The 21,670-nt window shown below is 47.4% G+C and overlaps 1 protein-coding gene across 3 annotated transcripts in view; it reads left to right on the forward strand.

Annotated features, from left to right (window-relative positions):
- vps13a (vacuolar protein sorting 13 homolog A) overlaps window positions 1-21,670 on the forward strand; it is a 753,359-nt gene that overhangs the window by 707,546 nt on the left and 24,143 nt on the right. For all 3 annotated transcript variants that reach the window (XM_072516625.1, XM_072516626.1, XM_072516627.1), the window contains one exon: window positions 18,121-18,206. In XM_072516625.1, the coding sequence (XP_072372726.1) occupies window positions 18,121-18,206 (86 nt within the window). The remainder of the gene's footprint in view (window positions 1-18,120; window positions 18,207-21,670) is intronic.

Here is a 21,670-nt window from a genome sequence, read left to right on the forward strand (position 1 = left end):
GCAGATGGCTGTATCTGTATGCAGCTCTACAACAACAGACGACACATACATCATTCTACCAGACGAGGATGAGCCAGAAATCGGCTCTTCAGCAAAATATGACCTACACATCATCATATCGAGTGACGATGAGCCCCCCACCAAGTGGGGCTCAAACTCAAGAAGAAGGAGGAACACCCAAAGTTGGGGATGTGGATCCAATCCAGGCACCAGAGCGCAAGGTTCTGCAGCCCGCTACTGAAGATGCAGACTTGACTGCGCAGTCCCTCATAAATACGCCGACATTGGATGTCTCAGCAGACGATCCACAAGCAACCACTCCCATGGCATAGGCCAACGGCAAGACGGGTGCTACCAAAGCCAAACACACAAAGAGGCGCAGTCACAGGATCCCTCCCACAAAAAAGAGGAGGAAGAGAAGGAGAGTGGAGGTTACCGTGAGTTCCACCTGTGATACTAAGCAATAAGATATCAGAAATGTGGCCAACAGGCCAGAAATCACACGACGATGCAGCAAAAAGCAGGAAGACATCGGCAATGTGGCCAATAGGCCAGAAAGTTCATGACGACGCAGCAAAAAGCTTCACGTAAAAAGATTAAAGAAGCTGGTGAAGCAGGCACGGCCAGCAAGGAAGCCAGAATTCAGGACGCATCACGTCAAAAAGCTAAACAAGTTGTGAAAGAAAAGAAGACCTGCAAGTAAACCCCTTTTCCAGAATCAAAAGTGATGTTGGGAAGCTGACAAGAGTCCAGAAGATCAACGGGGCAATGTTATTTTAGGTGTACAATAAGCTGTGCACCAGGAGTTCATCAGGCATATCATGTTGTGTGAAGCACAGTTGCATCTGTATATTTATAACATGTTAAATTATGATACAAATCATGTATTAGTTGTAGGTGAATATAAATGTCAACATTTCCAAAGGAAGAGGGATGTGGTGATATGCCTGTGCACCATTTTGTATATAATTAGTAATGCAACCTCCAACCAGCTGGTGGCGTCAGACATTCTTCACGTGACTTGAGATACCCGCCAGTTGGTAGTTGGACGTATGAGAGGATAGTCGCACTTAGAGCTAGTTCCAGGAGAATTTGCTGAATTCACTTAGTAGCCATTGTCTGCATAGTAATCTGAAAGTTATCTTTCCACGTGTGTCTTAATAAATCATTGTTCTAGTTAAATAACTAGCTGTTCTGTGTGAATCATTGCAACGGTTGGATCACAGGACACAACAGGGGCCCAAAGACATGGCCTTGTTTTCCTGTTGGCCTCCGCAGCGGGAAACATGCCACATTCCTGCTTCCGCTAGATGGGAGAATCTGCCCCAACTGAGCTACAACTCAAAACTGTCATGGACAAACTGGATCATAGGATAAAGTCAAGTAGATTGTTTCCTCCGGCTAGCTCGGTCAATGGCAGCACTACAGAGCCACGTTTGATAATGGAAATTGAAGTCTTCACATCCAAGCTAAAATCATATCCCTTGTTTCATTCAATGTCTCATAGTAGTATTCAGCAGGGAGAAGTACTGATTTATCTCCTGGGAGAGGGCATTACTGGTAATCAGCAGGGGGTTTGTTGTCTGTGTTTGACCTGAAGCTATGAGACCTAACTAGATGTGGTCAATATTAAGAATTCTCAGGCCAACTTCACTGCAACTATGCAACGCTTTCCCTATCTCTGCTTGGTGTATTCTGCCATTGGGAACCTGGGATATTAGCTGAGAGGTATTACTCTGTGAATATGATTTTGTCAGACTGTTGCATGATTTTGTCAGACTGTTGCTTGATTTGTCTATGGGATAGTTCTGCTAACTTTGATAACACTCACAGATAATAGTGAGTTGACTTTGCCAGGTTCATTTTTGCCTTGATTACATTCTGATTTATTGCTTAGGTTTAAACCAAGTAGTCAAAGTTTATTGGTCTTTGTAGCAGCTGAATACAACTGAATAGTTTGCTGGGTCACTTCAGAGGGCAGTTGAGAGTCAACCAAGAGTTTGGTGTGGAGCAGGCATAGGTTATTCCGGGTTGGGAACTGTAGGCTTCTTTAAGGACATTAATGGATTTGCTGAGTTTTAAACACAATTTGATAGCTTTTGATATCAGCTTTTTATTCAATTTTTAAAAAACTGATTAAACATCTATGATGGGTTTTGAATTTGCAATCTCTGGATTATCATTCCTGGACTCTTAAATTATTTGTCCAGTAACATAATTACTGCATGATCATCTTATAATTCCTGTACAGTTGTACCTACTCGAACTCTGAAACTTCCAAAACGTATAGCCATGAGAGGCAAGGCAAGGTGTGTGTGGTGGACACTCCATCCTATCTCTACAGATACCAAGAAGCCTTTGGATTTGGCTAAATTCAATCCGTTAACTAAACGCCAGGTTCACATGATGATCATGAGATCCCTTTGTTGAATATAAAGAGACCATGCTGTGAATAGAACTGCAACATTCACGGGTGCTCTTTCATTTGATTGTAGGTTGTGATTTTGTAATCAGTGAGTTCTTGCTAGCACTTTAAAAAAACCTTAATGAAGAAGTCTGTGAAGCTGGATATGAATGCATATGGAGTGAAGAAGAAGAGCAACAACGGCAAAAGAATGATGAAGAAGGAGCTGCAAGAGTGGTACTGAAAGTTCGCAGACAAGGTACATAAATACCTTGGTCTGTATGACGGACCATATTTCAGATCATTGTAGACTTTTGCGGCCTTCTGAAAGAAGACCAGCTGCCTACCTTGCCACTGGCACAATCATCTAGTAGTGAAAATGACCATAACCCTCAGTTTTTACACCTCGCGATCCTTCCAAGAAACATAGAACATGCAGTGCAGAAGGAGGCCATTCAGCCCATCGGGTCTGCACCAACCCACTTAAGCCCTCACTTCCACCCTATCCCCATAACCCAAAAACCCCTCCTAACCTTTTTGGTCATTAAGGGCAATTTATCATGGCCAATCCACCTAACCTGCACGTCTTTGGACTGTGGGAGGAAACCAGAGCACCCGGAGAAAACCCACGCAGACACAGGGAGAACATGCAGACTCCACATAGACTGTGACCCAGCGGGGAATCGAACCTGGGACCCTGGCGCTGTAAAACCACCGTGCTATCCACTTGTGCTACTGTGCTGCCCGTGCTACCAAGCTTCAATGGGAACCTATCTTAATTACCCATCAACTTACGAGGCAGGTCACAGATGCTTGATTTGCCAGAGCCAGCCAATATATTTAATTTCTGAAAGATAAAGTACTCAGACTGAAAGAGCAGTAGAGTTACAACTCTGACAAACTTTCCCTCAGCACGGGGTACCATAAACTACGTATACTTAAGGCAGTTTCTGACAATCCAGAAGAATTTTCTCACCGCAAAGGCTTGCACCCCATCAATGTGCAACTTTCATGTAGCCGGGTAGCATGGTGGCGCAGTGGTTAGCACTGCTGTCACACGGCGCCGAGGTATCAGGTTCAATCCTAGCTCTGGGTCACTGTCCGTGTGATATTCACCATGTTTAGGGTCCAGCTCAGCGGTCTGAGTCCGCCTCCCTGGGAGCTGCAATAATGTCTTCATCGTAAATCTTCATCACAATATCTCTTCCCTACAGCACCATGTTTTAAACTGCCATCAGAGTTTGACAAATGGCAGACCAATTACAATAGGAGCTGCAACACTTCAGGTTTAGTGATACAGCAGGCGAATTAATACTCGAGTTGAAGTTCAGATGCCTTGATAGGTCAGCAGACTCCCTGTGATATTCACTATGTACCATCTTAGAATCTCCAGAATAACTGTTGGATTTTGAATTCTGCATAAACGCACTCGCAAACAAGACGGGTGGAGAAAGACAAAGACGATCTTATCATCTGATCAGGAACAAAGTGAGATCCTGAGGGGATTAGGGGTCAATGAAAATCCTGTGGGGACATGACTGGGTGAATGCCAAGAGGGTGTTTCCCCATATAGGAGAGACTAGAGCCAGGGGATGCAGTTTAAAAATAAGAGGTCTTCCATTTAAGATGGAGGTGAGATTTTGTTTTCTCGAAGGGTCACTAGTCTGTGGAATATTCTTTCCCAGAGAACAGTGATGCAGGCTCAATGAATTATTTTTAACGCCAAGTTGGATAGATTCTTCATTAATAAGGGAGTGAAACATTATAAAGAGTAAACAGGAAAGTAGAGTTGAGGCCACAATCAGATCAGCCATGATAAGATGGCATGAATGGCCTAACCCTGTTCCTACTTCATATGTTTGTATGGTGAACAGATGAAAATGGAGGACGAACAGGGGATGTAAGTGGGTTGGGGACTCTGGAGCAAAGCACTGAGCAAGGCCAACTCCACCTCCTCTGTGCAAGGCTCAGCCTTAAGAAGTTTAAAGTGGTGCACAGAGCACACCTGACCAGAACCCGAATGAACAGGTTCTTCCTGGAGGTGGAAGATAAATATGAACGGTGCCAGGGAGGCCCGCCAAATAATACCCACATGTGCTGGGCTTGCCCCAGACTTGTAGGGTTCTGGACAGCCTTCTTCGAAGCAATGTCATACATTGTGGGGTGAGGGTGGAGCCGTGCCCGAGAGTGGCAATCTTCGGGGTATCAGAACAGCCTGAACTACACATGGGGAAGAGGGCCGACACCCTGGCTTTCGCTTCCTTAATCGCACGCCAGAGAATCCTGCTCGGCTGGCGATCAGCAGCACCACCCACAGCTGCAGACTGACTGGCAGACCTGGCGGAATTTCTCCATCTGAAGAATTTCTACATCTGAAGGCTTTCTCAAAGCTTGGGGCAATCCATCGGCCTGTTGCAAGACCTGTTCGAGGCCAACAGTGACTAGGGAAAGATGGGGGAGAGCAGACAAAAACACACAACAAAGGGAAGGTGGAAGGAAATGAGGAAACCTGGGGGTACCACAGGAAGAAGCATGGGGGAGGGGGGAGGAGAGGGGGCAGGAAGCCCCCCCCCCTCCCCCTCGAACCCACAAGGCCTGCAACAAAAAACACAAAAGGAAGGGGGGGCGGGAAATGAAGAGCTCAGTAATAGAACACCCAGAGCAGAAGAGGGGCAAACCAAGAAGGAGTCAAAAGGGAGGGGGGGGGGAGGGAAAGGGGAAAAGAAGATTTATCAAGAAAGAACATATGCACATAAGAACTGTACAAATTGTAAATATTGGATGCAACGTTTCACTATGTAAAATTGAAAATGACAATAAAAATACTTCAAAAGAAATGTGTGGTGAAAGAAACCTGAAGATGATAATATTCAGTGCAAGGAACATTTTGTAACCTGGAATTAGCAGTGTACTTAGCACAGCACTAACACCTAGAGATCTCTTAGTGCCACATTAGCTCAGAATAGTTGCAATAACAGTCATGGATCCTTCAGTCCATTGGTTTACAGTCCTCCGTATTGCCTTTGAAAATATGAATTTCCAAATCTTAATAATGATAAGGGTGATACAGACCATGGCTTGTTGAGCAACTCAAAGGAGATGAGGATGGTGAACAGTGAAAGGGGAAAAGGGGCATGTGTAAAGAGTGAGGATGCAAGACAGTGCACTGTGCGGTTGTGATTAGTAGTGAAGAAAGTGATGCAGAATTAAGAAGTGGTCTGAATGGCACAGGAGGGAGAAGAGATTGGAAGGAGATGCGTTAAACGTTTTGGGTAAAAGAAACATTTACTGATTTAATTGAGTCATCCTGCACTGGATGTGTGCCTGTGGCACGATGCTTCTGATGCTCACTTCTCAACCTAAGACCAGGTCTTCTTCGTTGGGGGAGCAGGTTTCTTCTTCCCACTTGCCCTCCTGAATCACTGCACCTGTCAAGCACTCTTAAAGAATGTCCCTCTCTTTGTAATTATGTGGTTCAGAAGCTTACCCATTGAGCCAAGAAACCCAAAAGCACTATTTAAATTGTCCAGGTTCCCACATTGTGCGCACTCCCAGCACATGTTCTGAGTCTGAGTAAAAACCAAGGCCATGGTATTCATGACGATGATAACTGTTCAGATGAATTTCTGAGCATCATTTCTCTTCAAATTTTATGAACCCAAAATTTGAAAACCGTAAACGAAAGTTAAGAACCATTATTGCTAAAGACATAAACCACATGATAGACTGTTGAGCTTCAAAACCAGACAGAGCTTTATATGTTAATTATCACCTTCCAGACAACTTGATTGATTTTCTTGCTTCACTATATACAATGACGTTCCTTGGAACTTTCCACGGTGAAGATTTGTAGTACAAGGCATCTCCAAATTCAAAATAGTAAAATAATATGTGGTAATTTGCAAAGTAGCGAGTTTTAAATTCCTGGTGCAAAATAGAGTTGGGCGTTCCACTGTTTTGAAGAATTAACTGGAGATACAATGAGACAGTGAGGGGGAGGAAGAATTCGTTTAAAATGGTAAGATTACTGAAACTCACATGAAAACAAAATGTATGGTAATATTACGATTCTTCCTCCAGCTCTAATCTTTGGTGTGATAGCAAGATTGTGGTGTGTTACCAGTTTACTATGAGGCAAAATTCCAATTTCTGAGTCAAATTCAGCTGGTGCATAACCATAGATTTAAAAAGAAGTTAGTTCTGCAAATGAGACATTTGCATCATGACATTGACAAAGTGGTATTGTATTAAATTCTATTAATACATTCCAAAAACATATTGTAGCACAGTGGTTAACACTGTTGCTTCACAGAGCCAGGGTCCCAGGTTTGATTCCCAGCTTGGATCACTGTCTGAGTGGAGTCTGCACATTCTCCCTGTGTCAGCGTGGGTTTCCTCCGGGTGCTCCGGTTTCCTCCCACAAGTCCCGAAAGACGTGTTGTCAGGTGAATTGGACATTCTGAATTTTCCCTCAGTGCACCCGAACAGGCGCCAGAATGTGGCGACTAGGGGATTTTCACAGTAAATTGATTGCAGTGTTAATGTAAGCCTACTTGTGACAATAATAAATATTATTATTATTAGAATTTCCTCATTAATATTTATTAACATAAAATGGCATATTTTGCTTCTGAAAAGCTATCTTAAGATATCGGTATACTGATATGCACCCATAGCAGTAAAATGAAAAGCTTTGTAGGCACAGCCATCAGCTGACATCAAACAATTCTAAAATGATAATATGAAATATACTATAGAGGTGCTGAAAACACACCATTTGAAAATGCTTTAAAGGAAAAGCACATCACAATCTGAAGACACCAAATTGGGATTTGCAGGAGATTTGTCTACATTGCAAGTTAGACTCTTGGAATTTCTTGTAACTTTTACCAATAATTTTCATACAGTCAAGTTATATTTATATTAAAGTTAACTCAAAATCTCCATTCAAAATAAGCTGTTTCTCTTATTGGTTCAGTGAGAGGACGTTCTCTGGTATTGCTCTAAGACATGTAGATAAGGATATTACAAAATGTAATCTTTTTACAATTTAACCAATTTCCTCTAGAATGTCGCTGCATCCAAAGGTTACAAAGAAGCAAATTGGCCATTGTTTCTTCTCTTGCTTCCTAGTCAGACACTTGCTGCAAATATGTAAGTAGACTTGGATAAGGATAGATTAGAATTAGCTGGCCTCTAAGTAACTAACACCAAATACAAGTGAACGTGTTACAGCTGGCAAAATCATCTCGAGCAGGAGAACGCCTTCAGGAGAGAAGGATTAAGGGATGGAAATTAGAGAATAAAAAATGAGTGAAACTTGTCAACTTGTATCTTATTGATGGTAGTTAATCCATTTATGAGTGAAAATAATTTAAAGAAGTTTTCCCATTAGTGGCAATTATTCAAGTAATTGTTCTGTAAATCATTTTTAAAAGAACATTAGTTCTTCAGGATGTGAAGCAGGCAATGAATGGTTTCTTATTAAAGGCATTCATAGCACTACATTAAAAATTCATATCTCTCTTGGATGATATTTTCTGGCGGTCCATGAAATGCCTCAGCCACAGTTAAAATTATTACTCGTGTCTATCTTGAGCAGAAAACTGAGTTATCTCTAATAACAGAGACATGTAATTAATGATCTTGAGTTTGTGGGGAAAAACATGCCAGCAAAAAAGGCAGATATTGGAAATATCAATCAACTTAATTTTCTCTTAATCAGTCAGTCTTTTCATTCACATTTTAGTTTTGCACAAAATACAAAGTGCTAAAATGAATGATTATTATCCTTGGGGTCTAAGTGCAAGAAGTAAATGGCATTTTAAAATATCAATGCAGTTTCACATTAATGGAGCAGAATTAGCATTGTATAATTCAGCTGTTCTAGGTGGAGCATCAGCTCACTGCTGGTGCAGTCAGATCAATTTTCATAAAAACAAACCAAGAGATTCTGATAACCTTAAATAAACTAGGAAGCAGAAAAGCAAGCAATATTGCTGAGTGGCTTCTAAAGGAAGGAAATATTTTCGTTTATTTTCCCCAATGAAGTGTTTGTAAGTGTGATGTAGAATGAATGAATTTGAGAGCAGTGAAAGATGCCACATATGTCAAGGGATATCAATTAAGCCGGGCTAGGAGAACTTAAAAGACAATAGATGATTTATTAATATAAACAAGGAATATTGCCTAAATTAAAACAATCACAGAGGAGCCAGCTAACTTGAAGTCTGAGCATAAGGGAATATGTTACTGTGATGCCACTCGCTGAGAGAAGGTGATTGAGAAGGATTTTAGAGAGTAGCTCCAGCTGTGTCTTTGTCTAGTAAAAAGGAAGTTTGTATGTAAACGAATGTGTTTTCAACAAAACACCATTGCCTCCCGCTAGATCTGTAGTAAATAAAAATGAACAAATCCCGAGATAAAACCATGATAATGGAAAAACAGCACTGCCTATAAAGATTTCAAAAGCAGCAAAATAGGTATATCCTCGCAGTGCAATTTAACTACATTTGATTTCAGGACTACCTTCCATAGTACCCACTGAAAGTTGCCACTTTTGTTGTCCCATTCATACAAAAATCATTCCTCATTGTATTCATGGGCTGGATGTATTGCCGCGTGTTTCTCAGCGGCATCCCATTCACTGGTGGCGGTAATTTCTACTTCCGCTGCTCGTCAATGGGATTTCCCATCGAAGTCACTGGCGTCCGAACAAGAGAAGAACAAAGAAAGCGCTTCAAAGATGCCCTGAAGGCTCAAGACATGCAACATCTACGTCAACGCCTGGGAGAGCCTTGCTTGGAGGAACCTCCTGATTGAAGGGACACAATTCTTTGAGGATACCCCGACATCAAGAGATGGCCCAGAAAAGGAGCCTGAGAAAGGAACATTCGCGATCTAGAGTCCAAGAACCAATCCCACCTCCCGTAAACAGCTGCCAAATGTGTGGTCCAAAGATGCGGCTCTAGAATCTGGTTCATCAGCCATGCAAAAACCCACAGAACCCAAGACCAGTAACACCGAGTTCCTTAAGTTAGCAAGTGAATGCAGAAGAAGAATTGATATTACTAATATGAGGAGCAATAAACACTTCTTCAAAGGTGCAGAATGAAAATAATATCCTGTGTATTTGATCATCAAAAGAAAATGTTTTTATGCACATTAACAAGTATTATTGCAATTGGTGGAAAAAAAACTCTTAAAGTACAGTATCAATTATAGAACTATGTGGACATTAAGTTCCTGTCATATTTTCAGACTGTGGGACATCCAGTCATACATAACCGAGAAGTATACTTTCTGGTTGTCCACAAAACCCAATTTCGTACTTCAAAGGGTTAAAACGTATCTTTTGTTCTGTTTTGGGATTTCTCAAGCTTCAGACAGGTTTTCTTTGCCCCTAGTCACCAAGTTTTTTTCTGAAGTTTAGATGAATGAGAGGTGATCTCATTGAAATATACAAGATTCTCATTGTGCGTTACAGGGTAGACACTTTGAGAGGTTGTTTCTGCTGGCTGGGGAATCTAAAACACGGGTACACTCTCAGGATAAGGGAACAATCATTTAGAACAGAGATGAGGAAACATTTGTTCACTCAAAGATTTGTGAATATTGGAACTCTCTGAGAGGGCTGTGGATGCTCCATCGTTGAATGTATTTAAGGCTGGGATGAACAAATTTTTAGTGTCTCAGTGAATCTAGGGAAATGGGGTGCAGGTGGGAAAGAAGAATTGAAGCCAAAGATCAGCCAAGATTGTATTGAATGGCGGAATAGGCTTGACTGGCTGCATGGTCAACTTCTGCTACTACCCCTTGTGTTTTCAAACATTCTTTCCCAGTTAGCTCTTACTCTTGATGGTGACTTCAACAACAACAGCAACTTGTATTTGTATACAGTTTTTGGTAATACAACATCCAAAGATGCTTCACTGGCGCATTATCAAACAAACTTTGACACTGAGCCACATAGACATGTTAGGATAGATAATCAAAAGCTTAGTCAAAAGAAGAAGGTTTTAAGGAGCATTTTAAGAGGCTGGGGGCGAGGGGGAGATGGGCTGGGGGGTAGGGGGAATGGGCTGGGGGGGGAGGCAGAGAGGTTTAGAGAGAAAACTCCAGTGCTTGGAGCCTTGGTAACTAAAAGCAATGTGGGGTGATTAAAATCAGGATGTTCAAGAAATCGGAGTTGGCAAATATTTCTCGGGGCTATCAGGCTTAAGGAGATCACAGGATAGGGAGAGGAGAAGCTATGTAGGGGTTTGAAAACGAGGACAAGAATTGAGGCATTGAGACTCAACCGGGAACCAATTAGCACAGTGAGCCTAGGGGTGATGAATGAATAAAACTTGGTGTGAGATAGGGCACAGGCAGCAGTTTTGGATGATCTCAAGTTTATCAAGGATAGAAATATTGGGGGTAGTTTTTCAGCACCATGTTCGAGGTTCTGCATATGGAACTGGAGGCCATATTCAGGGTGTCAGACCTGCCAGAGCTGCAGAGGGGAGCGGGGGCAGACGTTTTGGCCTCCGCCGTGTTGATCGCTCACAGGCGGGTTCTGTTCAGAAGCGGGTCAGCTTCTCTCTCTCCCCCCCCCCCCCCCCCCAGTGCCTCGGCATGGCTGGGGGGCCTGGTGGAGTTCCTGTATTTGGAGAAGGTGAAATTTGTTCTGAGAGGGGTGGGTGAGGGACTCCACCAGAGTTGTGGATTGTTTGTTTTACGTTTTGGAGAACTGATTACTGTCGAGTGGTGGGGGTTCAGTTGTATGAAGAAATAGATATTCAAAGTTAAAGAAAAGGTAGAAATGTGGGTTAATGACGAGGACTTTATTTTTTTTAATGTTTTTTTATTCTCCTTTTTTACATTTTCTCCCAAATTTACACCCAACAATAAACAATAATCAGTAACGAATGTAATGTCAATCCCCACACCAATAACAACAATCCCATCCTCCCACCAAACCACAAACATTAGCCCGCATGTTAACATAAACAAATGACAACGAGGAATCAGGAATTACCCATAGTCACCATTAACACATACAGTCCCCCTCCCCCCAACCCTCCCAGCCCCCAACCTCCCTAATGTTCGATGTGATCCAATTCTCGAAAGTACATAATAAATAACGCCCATGATTTGTAGAATCCCTCCATCCTTCCCCGCAGTTCAAATTTGACCTTTTCAAGTGTCAAGAATTCCAGGTCCCCCCCACCACGTCAGGGCACAGGTTGGAGAGGTTGCTCTCCACCCGAACAGGATCCGCCTTTGGGCGACCAATGAGGTGAAGGCTACAACATCTGCCACCGCGCCCATTTCCAACCCCGGCTGGTCCGACACCCCGAATATGGCCTCCCGAGGGCCCGGGTCCAGTTTCACGTGCACCACTTTAGAGATTACCCTGAACACCTCCTTCCAGTAATCCTTCAGCTTTGGAGAGGACCAAAACATATGAACGTGGTTTGCGGGTCCCCCCCCGTGACATTCACATACATCTTTTCTACCCACTCAAAGAGCCGGCTCATCCTCGCCCTTGTATGGTTGCGCTCTATACACCATCTTCAGCTGTATCGCACACGAGGTGGAGGCGTTCACCTTCCGGAGCACCTCACACCAGAACCCCTCTTCCATACCCTCCCCCAACTCTACCTCCCACTTTGCCTTGATCCCTTCTAGCGGCACCTTCTCCTTCTCCAAAATAGATCCGTAAACCGCCGATAGTACTCCCTTCTCCAGTCGCCCTGTCGTCAGCACCTCCTCCAGCAATGTGGAAGCCGGCTCTACTGGGAAGCTCTATCTCCTTTCTGGCAAAGTCTCAAACCAGCATGTATCTAAATATTTCCCTCTGCTCCAGCCCATACTTCGCTCCCAGCTCCTTCAATCTGCAAAACGACCCTCAAGAAAAAATCTTTTAGTGTCCTAATTCCTTTCTCCTCCCATCTTTGAAAAGTTCCATCCCACTTCCCTGGCTCAAATCTGTGGTTCCCCCAAATCGGCATTTCCCTTGACCCTGCCCCCAACCCGAAGTGCTGTCGAAACTCCCTCTAAATTCTTAACAAAGCGATTACTACCAGACTCCTTGAGTATCTCCCCGGGGCCGTCATGAGCGGCGCTGTTGCTAGCGCCTTCAATCCCGACCCCCTACCCAAACTCTCCTCCATTCTGACCTATTGGGAAGAATCCCTTTTTACGATGGAATCGGGGGCTGCGCCTGTTCTCGCAGGCTCCGCCCCCTCCAAACTGGTGTCATCGAGGAGCACGTCATTGGGACGGTCTCAGGACATCACTGACCGCGCAGGGGACGTGTGTTCTCAGCAGTTGGGAACCCGGCGTGGTGGCTACGGACTGTGTCCAGCGCCACCACAGACGGGTGATAACCGTGCTGCTGGCCGGGGGGCTTCGGCAAGGGCTGGGGGAATTGGTTTAGAGTGGCCTGGGGGTGTCCAGGTTGGCACTATCTGGCAGGTCGGCTCCGCGCACGCCCAGCACCATGTTGTACGGCGCGACCGTTGGTTGCAGTCATCGCCGTGCACATGCGTGGCCATGGACCAGGCAATTCTCCGGCCGTTTTTGTTGTGGAGGCCGGGCATTTTACGTGCAGCTGCTAGCCCCTCACTGGTCTGAGGATCGGTACTGGGGTGGCACCGATTTATTTTGACGCAAAACGCCAGGGATCCTCCAGACATAGGGCTGGATTCTTCGATTTTCAGGCTAAGTGTGGGCTAAACTGGTGAGGAAGTACCCAGGGCCCAAAAGAAGTGACCAAGTGTCATTAAATAACGGTGGGAAACTCGCCAGCGGGAAACTCCCTGAAAAACCCGCCACAAATTAACTTAGAAATTTTGGGGGAGAACCGTGCCCATAGACTACTTTTTAAATAGGAAAAGGCATAGGAAATCAGAGGCACAAAGAGTCCTAGTTCAAGATTCTCTTGAGGTTAACGTGCAGGTTCAGTTAGGAAGGCAAATGCAATGTTAGCATTCATGTCGAGAGGGCTAGAATACAAGACCAGGGATGTACTTCTGCAGCTGTATAAGATTCTGGTCAGACCCCATTTGAATATGGTGAGCAACTTTGGGGCCCCATATCGAAGGAAGAATGTGCTGGCCTTTGAAAGGGTCCAGAGGAGGTTCACAAGAATGATCCCTGGAATGAAGAACTTGTCATATGAGGAACGGTTGAGGACTCTGGGTCTGTACTCTTTGGAGTTTAGAAGGATGAGGGGGGATCTTATTGAAACTTACAGGCTACTGCGAGGCCTGGATAGAGTGGACGTGGAGAGGATGTTTCCACAAGTGGAAAAAGCACAGCCTCAGACTAAAACTGAGATGAGGAGGAATTTCTTCAGTCAGTGGGTGGTGAATCTGTGGAACTCTTTGCTCCAGTAGACTGTGGAGAGTGTCTTTAAGACAGAGATGATTAGGTTCTTGATTAATAGAGGGAATCAGGGGTTATGAGGAGAAGGCAGAAGAATGGGGATGTGAAACATATCGAGCTGGATTCTCCATTGCTGAGACGAAGTGTTGACGCCAGAGCAGGATTCATGGACTTTCACGACAGCAAAACTGGCGCCAAACCTGGACTGATTCAGCGACTGGAGGGGCTGACACCGGCGCCACATGGAACACAATCGATTCCAATGACAAACAGGACGGGATTCATCGGGTCCGTGATTGACACTTGGGAGGCTGACAAGCTGTAGCCGCATATACACATTACAATCCCCATACACACACATCCCAGCCAACAGAAGGCACTGGTTTTGCAGGAGCACACCCATAAAGCTGATGGGTCGGCTGGGATCAGAGGGCACCTAGGGTGATGGCCCGGGGGGACACCTATACGACCCATGGCCCTATGTTGACAGTGGACTGTCAGCGGCGTGCACAGCTGCATGGTTGCCTTTCTGGCTGCAGCAATGGTGTTCTGTGCCCGTCCACCCCGACCCCACAGCCCACCTCCTGGCCACCCCCCCGCTACTTCCCCGGTTCTGGCAGATGCTTCCTGGCCAGCGGCACAACTGTTAGAAAACTATGGCAATGTTGGAAACTTTCCGTACTCCCTCTCTCTCGGCAGCCTTAATGCCGGTTTCACGATTTTTAAAAGCACAAATGAACTGCGCTGTTGGGAACTCAGCCCGCTGCGATTTTAGTGTCAGAACCTATTGTCCACCCAATCGCGTTCCCCGATTTTGGCGTCAGCCAACAGAGAATCCCGCCCATCAGCCATAATTGAATGGTGGAGCAGACCCGATGGGCCAAATAGCCTAATTCTGCTATGTGTTATAGTTTATGGGGCGGGGCGGGAGGCAGGGAAGTGGGCAGGGTTTGTGCATTGTTGTAAAAATGTTGAATAAAAATATATATTTTTTTAAACTAAATTTGTGCCTATTCATCACCATTGGAAATGTCCTCGCCCCACCCCACCAAATCCATCATTGTCAGCAATCTATCCCCCCCTTCCCGCCCCAATCCAGCAGCGCTGGCAATCTCCCCTCTCTTTTCTCCCCCATCCATATTCACTGGCAATCTATTCCCCCCACCCCCCACAAATCCATCACCACTGCCAATCTTTGCCCTCCCCCAGCAACAATCCATCACCGCTGGCAATTGTCCCGTCCCCCCGTCATCGTTGCACTGCCCTATCATGTTCCCAACCACTCAGAGGCTACACTGGCTTCTGTGCCTGTGGCGTGGTCATCTCAACTGCTGGAGGGCAGCAGCGATACTTGCCAGCAGGGGAGCATCTGAAGCCCCCAGACGCTTCGGCATTATGCTGTTTAGGAATCTTTAAATCCATGCAGATTGATGGTACTCAGGTTCACATCCTTAACTGGGGTGAGGGTAGGGGGAACGAGAATTCATTTTTTCTGTCAGAAATTCCACTATGGCCCTCTTGCGAACTATAGTGGCCATAATGGGATTTGCGCCCACAGCAAATGGGCCCGGAAAATTGTGGCCTGTGTCATAAATGGTGACCCCTTTTTAAATAGTGACCTCTAGTTCTAGATTCTCCCAGAAGGGAAAGCATCCGTTCCACATCCACCATGTCAAGAGCACTCAGGATCTTATTCAAATCAGTTTCCAGATTGAAATAATTGACATTATAATTTGAACATTTCCCTTACACTTGGCTCAGTAAAGTACACTATCTTCATATTAGGTCTTTATCCAGTCAAGTACTGTATGTGAAGAAACCAGATTCCAATTTAAGTGTTTCTTAAGTGTTACTTTTGTGATCAGTTCAGAAGTGGATTTTCAACTGGATATTCAAATTTTGCAAGAGTATTTTCTTTTCTCAGAAGTAGAAAGTCACATCAAAGTAAGGCATTCTTGGATGAAGAGACCATTCAAGTTTACCAATGACACATAAGTAGGAAAGCAAACCGTGAGCAGAACATAGAGTCTACTTTGGCCACAATCAGATCAGCCATGATTTTATCCAAGAGTTTATAATGGGTTAAGCAAGTGGAGAAAATAATTGGCAGATGGTGTATAATGTGGGAAAATGTGAACTCCTCTATTTTGCAGGAAGACTAGAAAAGCAGCATATTATTAAAATGGATAGATTACAAAACTCAGCAGTACAGAGAAATGTGTGTGTCCTGGTACATGAATCACACAACATTGTTATGCAGCTCAGCAAGTGATTAGGGAGACAAATGGATTGTTGATGTTTATTGCAAGGGGAATGGAATGTAAAAGTAGGGAGGTTTTGCTACAGTTTTATAGGGCATTAGTGAGACCACATTGGGAGTAGTGTGTACAGTTTTGGTCTCCTTACTTGAGAAAAGATATAATATAATTAGAAACAATTCAGAGAAGGTTCATTTGACTGATTTCTCGGATGAAGGAGATTATTTTCGCTGGAAAGGTTGGAAAATGGGCCAGTATCCATGAGAGTTTTGAAGATTGCAACATTATAAAATCCTGAGGAGAATTGACTGGGTGGATGATGAGAGGCTGTTTCTACTGGTGAGACTAGGACTGGAGTTTAAAAATAAGAGTCCTCCCATTTAAGATGGAGATAAGGGGCGGGATTCTCCGACCCCCCGCCGGGTCGGAGAATCGCCGGGGGTTGGCGTGAATCCCGCCCCCGTCGTGTCCAAAAGTCTCCGCCACCAGAGATTCGGCGGGGGTGGGAATCGCGCCGGTCGGCGGGAGCGGGAATCGCGCCGGTCGGCGGGCCCACCCCCGCGATTCTCCCGCCCGCGATGGGCCGAAGTCCCGCTGCTGGAATGCCTGTCCCGCCAGCGTGGATTAAACCACCTTTTGAACGGCGGGACAAGGCGGTGCAGGCGGACTCCGGGGTCCTGGGGGAGGGGGGCGTGGGCCGATCTGGCCCCGGGGGGTGCCCCCAAGGTGGCCTGGCTCACAATCGGGGCCCACCGATCCGCGGGCGGGCCTGTGCTATAGAGACACTCTTTTTCTTCCGCCTTCGCCATGGTCTTCACTATGGCCGAGGCGGAAGAGACCCCCTCCCCTACGCATGTGCGGGGATGACGGCAGCTGACGCTCCCGCGCATGCGCGGACCCCCGTCGCCCGGCGAAGACCTTTTCGGTCCCGGCTGGCGTGGCGCCAAAGGCCTTTCCCGCCAGCCGGTAGAGCGGAAACCGCTCCGGCGCGGGCCTAGCCCCTCAAGGTGAGGGTTTGGCCCCTAAAGATGCGGAGACGTCCGCACCTTTGGGGCAGCCCAACGCCGGAGTGGTTCCTGCCACTCCATCACGCCAGGACCCGCCGCCCCGCCTGGTAGGGGAGAATCCCACCCCAGGAGATTTTTTATTTTCTCTGAGGTTTGTTGATCTGTGGAATTCTCTTTTCCAAAGAGCAGCAGAGGCTGGGTTATTGAATAGTTTAAAGGCTGAGTTAGAGAGATTCTTGATTGACAAAGGGAGTCAAGGGGTACAGGGGATAGATTTTTTTTAATGGAGTTGAGGCCACAATCAGATCAGCCATGATATTATCAAATGGTGGAGTAAACTCGAAGAACCCAATTGACCTACTCCTCCTGGTTCATATTCCATTTAAGTGCCTATTCAGAGAATGGCAAAGCTAGCTATGAAACAATGGTAGGCAGAGTTCGAGTCTAATAGATCGCTGTCTTAGACTTGCATCATCTGATTGTCCTGCATGAACTTTTCTTTGTAATGCTAAATAATTTTCTTTCATTAGGTATGTTGTTTAATCATACATATTTATTTATTGTATTTGGAACAAAGCAAATAGGACAAAGCAATTTATGGTGCCTACTGCTTTCATTTTAAAGTTTTATTTCTTCAACTTCTAAAGTACCTTTTACCGTCACAATTTCTCCACCATGGTCTTCTGTAATTTAGTTTGATGATTAGCTGATGCAAGGTGTACTGCTGCATGTTACCTAATTAACCATTATAGTTACTTAAGTTTAATCCCTCTGCCGACTATGGAATTGTTCACTATAAAGTGTTCCCACTTGCAGCCTGGCTGTGGTATATAGTAATGGTAGGTGAGTTTAAATATTAACCGAGACTGATTCTGTTTTTTCCATCCGGGCAACGGTCATCATCCTGAAATGTTTATAAGTGTTAGTTATTAAGAATACCATAAATACAATTGCTACATTTCATGTCAATATCATATTTACATAAGGAGAACCTTCTTATTGCAGTCAGAATTCCATTTTTTTACAATTCACCGAAGGGAAGATACATACTTACCGCCGCTATCGTTTTTTCTCCTAGAAAATTGAAAATGGACGATATGCCAAATACAAGTACTTTGGCCATAAAATGATTAATGACTCAGACTTATTTTTGATTACAAAAAGGTAAGATTGTAAGCTATTCCAGAGGTTTGTAAAATATATGTTTTCAGAAAATTTTCCCACTGACAATTGTCCTGTTCACTTTGCTTGCAAGATTCTATGTCACCAAACTATGTTTAAACTGTGTATTTGAAAAATTCCAAACCCAAGATGTGAAGTTGATGTTATGCTTTTAGGCTTCTATGTTAATATGCTATTTGGAATGAAGTCAATTGCCACTCACAGTCGACCTCTCTCCTACAAACTTTGTGTTTATCTGACCAAACCTAACTAAATGCTGCAAAATCATTATCACTATCAATGACCAGAAACTGAACTAGACTAGCCATATAAATCTTGTGGCCAGAAGAGCAGATCAGAAGCTAGGAATCCTGTTGTGAGTAACTTCCCAAAACCTGCCCACCACCTACAAGGCACAAGTCAGGAGTGTGCTGGAATACTCTCCACTTTCTCAGATAAGGGCAGGTTCAACAGTACTCTAGAAACTTGACACCATCCAGATCAAAGCAGCTCGCTTGATTGGCACCCCATCCACAAACATTCACTCCCTCCACCATTGGCATACAGTGGCAGCAATGTGTACCATCTACAAGATGCACTGAAGGAACTCACTATGGCTCCTTAGACAGCACCTTCCAAATCCACTAACATCTCGAAGGACAAAGGCAGCAGATACATGGGAACACCATCACCTAGAATTTCCCTCCAAGTTACTCACCATCCTGATGTGGAATTAGGGGCGAAATTCTCCGTTATCGGCGGAAAGTCCGCCGATCGGCGCAAAGAACGGCGCAAATCCCACATAACAATGGGCCGTTAGTCTCCGGCCCGAAATGGGCTAGCAGCGACGTAACGGGATCCGCGCTTGCGCAGTGGTTCACGCCGTGCAGCGTCATACGCGCTGCACGGCGTGACGGCTCATAAGACCGCGCAGCACCCCCCCACCCGACCGGAACACCCGACCGCAACACCCGACTGGATGGCTGGCCGTCGCTCAGCCCCGAGGTTCGAGTCACGCGATGTGGAGGCGCTCCTGGACGCGGTGGAGCAGAGGAGGGATGCCCTGTATCCCGGGCACGGCCGCAGAGTTGCCCCACGCCACAGCCGGCGTCTGTGGAGGGAAGTGGCAGAGGCCGTCACCGCTGTGGCCCTGACACCACGGACAGGCACCCAGTGCCACAAGAAGGTGAACGACCTCGTCAGAGCAGGCAGGGTGAGCCTCCCCCATATCCCCCCTCCCCCATATCCCCCCCTCCCCCATATCCCCCCTCCCCCATATCCCCCCTCCCCCATATCCCCCCTCCCCCATATCCCCCCTCCCCCATATCCCCCCTCCCCCATATCCCCCATATCCCCCCTCCCCCATATCCCCCCTCCCCCATATCCCCCATGTCCCCCCTCCCCCATATCCCCCATACCCCCCATATCCCCCTTCCCCCATATCCCCCCTCCCCCATATCCCCCCTCCCCCATATCCCCCCTCCCCCATATTCCCCCTCCCCCATAATCCCCCCCATATCCCCCTCCCCCATATCCCCCTCCCCCATATCCCCCTCCCCATATCCCCCCTCCCCCATATCCCCCTCCCCCATATCCCCCCTCCCCCATATCCCCCCTCCCCCATATCCCCCTCCCCCCATATCCCCCCTCCCGCATATCCCCCCTCCCCCATATCCCCCATATCCCCCCTCCCCCATATCCCCCATATACCCCCCTCCCCCATATCCCCCCTCCCCATATCCCCCCTCCCCCATATCCCCCTCCCCCATATCCCCCATATACCCCCCTCCCCATATCCCCCTCCCCATATCCCCCCTCCCCCATATCCCCCCTCCCCCATATCCCCCCCATATCCCCCCTCCCCCATATCCCCCCTCCCCCATAATCCCCCATATACCCCCCTCCCCCATATCCCCCCCATATCCCCCTCCCCCATATCCCCCCTCCCCCATATCCCCCCTCCCCCATATCCCCCCTCCCCATATCCCCCTTCCCCCATATCCCCCCTCCCCCATATCCCCCCTCCCCCATAACCCCCCTCCCCCATAACCCCCCTCCCCCATATCCCCCCTCCCCGTAGCCCCCCTCCCCATATCCCCCCTCCCCGTAGCCCCCCTCCCCATACCCCCCTCCCCATACCCCCTCCCCCATATCCCCCCTCCCCCATATCCCCCCTCCCCCATATCCCCTCTCCCCCATATCCCCCCTCCCCCATATCCCCCATATACCCCCCTCCCCCATATCCCCCCTCCCCCATATCCCCCATATACCCCCCTCCCCCATATCCCCCATATACCCCCCTCCCCCATATCCCCCCTCCCCATATCCCCCCTCCCCCATATCCCCCCCATATTCCCCCCTCCCCCATATTCCCCCCTCCCCCATATCCCCCCTCCCCCATATCCCCCCTCCCCCATATCCCCCCTCCCCCATATCCCCCCTCCCCCATATCCCCCCTCCCCCATATCCCCCCTCCCCCATATCCCCCCCTCCCCCATATCCCCCCCTCCCCCATATCCCCCCTCCCCCATATCCCCCCTCCCCATATACCCCCTCCCCCATATCCCCCCCTCCCCCATATCCCCCCCTCCCCCATATCCCCCCCTCCCCCATATCCCCCCTCCCCATATACCCCCTCCCCCATATCCCCCCATATACCCCCCTCCCCCATATCCCCCCTCCCCCATATCCCCAAGTGAATCCAGCCCTAACCTTAACCTCTGCAATGCACGCGCAACCGATGGCGTGCATTCATATACCTGCCTAACACTGTTGCCTTTTACCCCTGCCACCACCCCCCCCCCCCACAGGAGAAGTGCGCACACAACAATAGGGAGCATGTGAGGACTGGAGGAGGGCCCGCTGATGAGAGGCCACTGTCCGTACACGAGGAAAGGGCCCTGGAACTGGCTGGCGGACCTGAGGACCGGGGGGTTGCTGATGCAGAGGTCGGGGGCCCACGAGCAAGTGAGCCACCAACAGCCCGTCCCCATATCCCCCCTCCCCTATATCCCCCTCCCCGTATCACCTGATCACTGCCTGATGTCTAACCATGCATGCTTCATTGTGTATCGCAGGACCAAACGTCCAGGCACCCATCCCCGCAGATGCACACCGCCCGCAGGATGCCCCTCGGAGACCACAGGAGACGGAGAGACCCGCACCCTCCAGCATGCGACGCCCGCAGGATGCGCCTCGGAGAGCACGGGAGACGGAGAGACCCGGACCCTCCAGCATGCGGCGCCCGCAGGATGCCCCTCGGAGACCACGGGAGACGGAGAGACCCGGACCCTCCAGCATGCGACGCCCGCAGGATGCCCCTCGGAGACCACGGGAGACGGAGAGACCCGGACCCTCCAGCATGCGACGCCCGCAGGATGCCCCTCGCACACCACGGGAGATGGAGAGACCTGGAGCAACAGGGAGACGACACCCCCGTCACGTGCGGGAGCGACCACCCAGCGATG

This window comes from Scyliorhinus torazame, chromosome 9, assembly GCF_047496885.1.
Source record: "Scyliorhinus torazame isolate Kashiwa2021f chromosome 9, sScyTor2.1, whole genome shotgun sequence".
Taxonomy (NCBI): domain Eukaryota; kingdom Metazoa; phylum Chordata; class Chondrichthyes; order Carcharhiniformes; family Scyliorhinidae; genus Scyliorhinus; species Scyliorhinus torazame.